The sequence below is a fragment of the Harmonia axyridis genome, chromosome 4 (assembly GCF_914767665.1).
Source record: "Harmonia axyridis chromosome 4, icHarAxyr1.1, whole genome shotgun sequence".
NCBI lineage: Eukaryota > Metazoa > Arthropoda > Insecta > Coleoptera > Coccinellidae > Harmonia > Harmonia axyridis.
The window spans coordinates 19,920,617-19,926,136 of NC_059504.1; the positions used below are offsets into that span (position 1 = coordinate 19,920,617).

At 33.7% G+C, this 5,520-nt stretch overlaps 1 protein-coding gene across 1 annotated transcript; it reads right to left on the bottom strand.

Annotated features, from left to right (window-relative positions):
• Window positions 1-1,770: 1,770 nt before the first annotated feature.
• On the bottom strand, window positions 1,771-5,127 carry LOC123678448 (retinoic acid receptor RXR-alpha-A). The gene is made up of 4 exons (XM_045615477.1): window positions 4,845-5,127; window positions 2,969-3,109; window positions 2,791-2,886; window positions 1,771-2,688 (listed from the first exon to the last, which is right to left on the bottom strand). The coding sequence occupies exons 1-4, from the start codon at window positions 5,044-5,046 to the stop codon at window positions 2,081-2,083; spliced, it is 1,047 nt and encodes a 348-aa protein (XP_045471433.1). The 5' UTR covers window positions 5,047-5,127; the 3' UTR covers window positions 1,771-2,080.
• Window positions 5,128-5,520: the final 393 nt, after the last annotated feature.

The following is a 5,520-nucleotide window of genomic DNA, read 5'->3' on the forward strand; positions in this document are numbered from 1 at the left end:
ACTTTTTGAAGGTTTCAATTGACTAATACTCTCTCCCATTTGAAGAATAATTACTTTTCTTACACGTCTTCGAGTTCAGAACACTAAAGAAGGTATCGTTCGAACTGTTTAAATACAAACAAAAGATCGATTGTAAATACACCTACCCTCGCTGCATGGCACAAAAAAGAGACAAAGAAACCTTCCTTTGGTCCCTAAAGATAAAACATTGCTGGAAACAATGAATATCAACGGTATCGAGGCGTATCCCTATCTCCCATTCCGTCTGAGAAAATGTTTATTTTGTTCACCGCTCAAAGAAAACTTCTCACTAGGAGCGATTAGGTTTAATGTGTTTGGACCGAAGCTCCCAAACTTGGATGATTCCCATTACATATTGGAAGTATTAACTATCTCTACTTCTGTCGTTAAGACAACCAACGCACATAATTTCTCGTGCATTGGAAGATGTGGGAAATAACAAAGCAAAAAATTAGAGAACAGACATTGATTCTCAATCCGTTCTTGTTTTTATCGATATTTTTTTCATGCGCCAGAGGGTGTCTTGAATTACTCCCTAGATTCTGAACAATGGGCTACTTGACAGATATTTAAAATTTTCTACTACTATTCAATGATATTTTTGAACACGTAAAAAGTGGTTATTTCAAAATAGCATGAATATTTCTCAATTATTATTTGTTAGAATTCTATTGCGAAAATTGGATACTATGATTCATCACATTCTTACTAGTTATAGCTAACTGTTTGAGGTTAGAATTCAATGTTGTTTAGATTGTTTAGAATGTCCTATGTTTTCAATGACTTACTTTGGTTCATTTTTACTATAGCAAAGTCTTTGAAGTAAGAATTCGATGTTTTCACCATAAGCTCGGCCAATACAGTTAGTTTTTCATCACGAGATTGTTATTTCGTGATGAGATAACATCGTGAATTGGTACCGATTGGTACGAATTTTTTAAGTTATAGAGATTTTTCAATCAGATTAAATATCGTCTCCGAAAGCATGAACTCTAAAGATGTTAATAAATAAGACAATATCACCAGAATTGAAAATTTTCAGTCAACAGCTCTGGTTACTAGCAGTGGGGGGGATGACTCCCTTATCTTCTCGGTGGAGAGAGAATAAGTACCCGAAATACCACATCATTAGAGAATCATCATTCATATCGGAGAAATCTAGCGTCGAGTTACAATGCTAGCCAGAAACCTCTGAAGATGCTTACCGCAGTAATAAGAGAAACATTACGTGAAAAACGACTAGACCAAATCTAAAAAGCCAGAAGTTTTCCAATTCTGTCTGTAAAGCCTTCGGCATTCTAATAGGACAATATTTTTTATTCTGTCAAATAGCCTACTTCGAATAAATTTTGAGATGTCCCACATCTTGCAATGTCCTCAAAATCGATAAGCAATTTTTCTGTGTCCTTCAATAAAGACTAAACATATTCGAACAATTTTAAATGTTTTGTTCATAGTTTTAATGTCCACATTGACTGTTAGATGTACCTACAGTTGTCTTAAAAAAAAAGATACAAAACTTTATAGACAATCTCAGGTCTATACCTAAATTTTAGATCGAATAATGAATGTTGATGTTATATGCTCTCACATTTTGAGTGTTGTTATTTTTTATTATTATAGATTTACAATATTATCTGTTCTTGTAATTTACATGTATATAATAAAGTGAAATAGAGAATCCCTGTATTATTTCAATGTAAAACCTTACCTTCTATTCATTCATTCTCCTCGTCAACTCTCTAGCTACTAATATCCATTTCGATTTATTTATTTAATGAACAATATTACCCAGACTTGCACATAAAATTTTATTCCAAAATTGTGTATTCAGGGCATTCGGACAATTAAAACCGAGAATAAAACTCCTCTTTCAATATTGTATGTAACAACAAAGACAAAATTTAAAAAAATACCACAACAAATGTGAATCATTTGAAGAATTCAGATTCAAACTCCTTGCTTTACAATCTTGTCATTTTTATTTCTATTAATTTGTTTCTTGTTTTGATCAGGAAAATATTAAATTTCATCAAGTAAATTCCAATAAAAAAATCAACTACTGAATCGTTGCAATAACTCTTTCGATAGGAACATCTCCTATAATAGGTCGAAAAAGTGCATTATAAAGAACTGATGACTTAAATGATAATAAAACAGGAATCATCAATAAAATCGCTGTGAACCTCCTAAAATTATAAGAGTATTTAACCACCAAACCATCCATACTTCTCTGAAGAACGCAATTCACCAGATCTACCTGCTGAGGGTCGTCCAAAAGGTCAGACCTACACAACATAATAGTCTCAAGTAGTTCAACATCCACAACATCCAGATGTAAATCATGTAAGCGCATGAAAACTTTGCTGAAGTTTGGAATATCGATGTCGGCATCCAGAGACCAAAAGGAGAACTTCAAGATGAAGAGTGGTGCCCACAGATGGGACAGAATATTGTTCTGTGACACCTTGTTGAGAATACCGAAGGATGAGTTTGTCCTAAGTTGTTTTATTGTTGTCAGGAAAACATGAGAGGCTTTCTCGTGTATTGGGAGCAATTCTTTTTGGAGTCGAATGAAGGTTATGTCAACATCCGCATCTAGAAGTTGCTTATCTACTGTTCTGTTCATGCTTCTTGGTTTTCTTGGACCACGTTCTTCCTGGACAGCTAGAATGAAAAATGATCATTAGTACCTACTGAAGCGTCAACGTAAAGACCATATTTGGTAGAAAGTCCATAATTGTTTAAGTCTGTTGAATTTAAACTCACCTTTAACATTCATGTTTACAGCAAAACATCTCTGCAAGCGACAGTAGGGGCACCAATTTCTTCTAGATTTGTCTATGATGCATCTACCTTCGCCAGCTGAAAATATTATTCGATAACCATTTCAGTTTTGGTGACATTATCGGAACAAAGGTGATTTTCAGATTGATTATTTACTTACAAATACAAGTATAAATAATGTTTCTTCTGATACTCCTCTTGAAGAAGCACGAACAGCCATCGCAACAGTAAACGCCATAGTGTTTTCCATAGGATTTATCCCCGCATACTCTGCAAGCCACTGGTATTGGTAATGTACGACCTAAAAATTAATATAAATGAAAAAAATATGATGAGATTATTCTAATTCGTAGCCATTCAATTCATCAACAAAATTTCGCTTGAATATTCTTGATTCATTCTTCTGAATATAAATCTGCAGTCAAATCTTCCAATTTGGCATGCCATGAAATCATAGAATGACTTGATACTTTCGACATTCGTTCTTCATCATTTTTCGGGAGAATTCTCTTTAAGAAACGAAAAGCCATATAAAAATAACAAATACATATTTGAAACCTTTGAGTATTCACCTTTTTCGATACAATTCACTCAATAAGTCCTGGTCTTGTCTAGATCGAGATATTCAAGGTTAGATGCTTATTTTCACGAGATGATAGTAACTTACAGGATAGTACTATCGTGATAGTGCGAGAGTACTGTTGTGACAGAGCTGTTGTAACTATCAAGAAGTTTATATGGTGGTGATTCCTGCGATAGTTACTACCACGATAGTACTATCGTGAAAATGCGCCTTTAGCGATGCTAAAATTGTTGTTATTGGAAAAAAAGATACAAGAGAGTTTCGTGTATTGATGAAAATATGTTTTTCATGAAAAAATACTGTGCAAGTAAAGCAATACTTTGATGAGTGTTATTCATATTTTACTCCATCAACAGTGACGGTTTAAAGGTGCTTCAGAGAATGTAATTTGGCTCAAATGAAGGGGATTGGCAAGATTGAACCCTATTTTGAAAGCGAACACGAATCTTTTTACAGAAAAGGTATTGAAAAGTTGAAAGAGCTCTGGAGGTGGTACATGATCACTTTTGAAGGTGACTATGTAGACGAATAAAGTCGAACCTTCAAGAAAAAAAGTGTTTTTATTGGTAAGAAACGGAAATTGTTGATTGAAGTGTTATATCAGCCCCAAATCATGTAGAAAAAAATATTTTTCATTCAAAATTCTCTATTTTGGAAAAAATGAATTATCCAATGGAAAGGATACCGCACACTTTATTAGGAAAGTGGCTTAATTGGCTTAATTTTTTATATGTCCAAGTCATTCCAAAGAAAAAGTTCAATAGACAAAAGTTCTTCTATAGGCTAGTTCTGACGCTAGAGGAACCGGAAAAGTCTCATTTATTTTCCTTTGTTACAATACCAATACAAAGCCTTATCCTGGATAATCATCACTATTCTGAGTTATCAAGATGTGAAGATTCATTAATATGAGATACTATTAAAAGCATTGTTCTTCGGTGTTGTAACATTTAGTCAATTATACAGTGTGTCCCAGCTACTTACAATTTTTTATGTTCAATAATTGGGAAATGGTTACAAATCGCCTTAGCGATTTACAATCAAAAAATGCTGAAAATCCACACAAAATTTCAATTGAGCCCGACAAGTAGGTTTTGAAATATCAAAATTGTACAAAAAAATATATTATCCTCACGAAATTTCGTATGCACATTCGTTTTCCCATTTTAAAATTGACTATGACTATTTTTCAATTATCAATAGAATAAAATTATCCTAAATCAACCGAGAGATTTTGTCTATAAACGAACTTGACCCAGGTATTTGAAGAATTATCGGGTACACTGCAGCCGGACGGACGGACAGAATTGATTGAAAAGAGATTAATGAGTGAGTCTATAACTTTTGCAAGCCGAGTTAAGTTTTTATTCATATTGTTTCAAAAATGGCCTAATTTCGACACTTCAAATCCACAAAAATAACAAATTCTTGAAAAAATACAGATTTTCCTCACCCATACTCCTGTTTTCTAGGAATACCCGTTTAGCAAATCGCCGTAATGTTAGTGACTGAAAAATATAAAAATCACTGCTCTTATATACTCTCTTGCCATTATTTAAGGCGACTGACAGGTGCCTTATTAAAAATAATAGAAAAACAGGAAAACTCGAGGGTTTTCCACCCCCGCCACGTGGCCTTTTGACGTTCCCTGTCATTCGGACAATAATCAACACTCAACGCACCTGAAGAGCCTTCTTAATATTTGAACACTCGTCACCTTTAATGATCGTTAGGTCAAGTTTTTTGTAGACGCTGATTGTACAGTATGATCTTTTCATTCGGCAATGTATTCCAATGCGCTCCTCAATGCGATTTTCAGTATTCTGAATACAACATTTCAAAATGCATTTCTCCGTTTCAGAATCGTAATGAGTTCATTACAGTACTAAAAACAGTGCTGTAATGAACTCATTACATCATTGTTTTCAGTTATATTTTGCGTTTTGTGGTTCTCTACCTCTACACTTGACTTTCTATCCTATCAAATTTCAACAAACGTCAATTGTCAATATAATTTGGATAGATATAGTGAAATGATTTGCAACATTATTCGCATTTCTCTTAATTCTGGTGGTGTTAAATCGATTTCCTCAGACATAATTCACGAATTTAATGCGTAATTATGAATT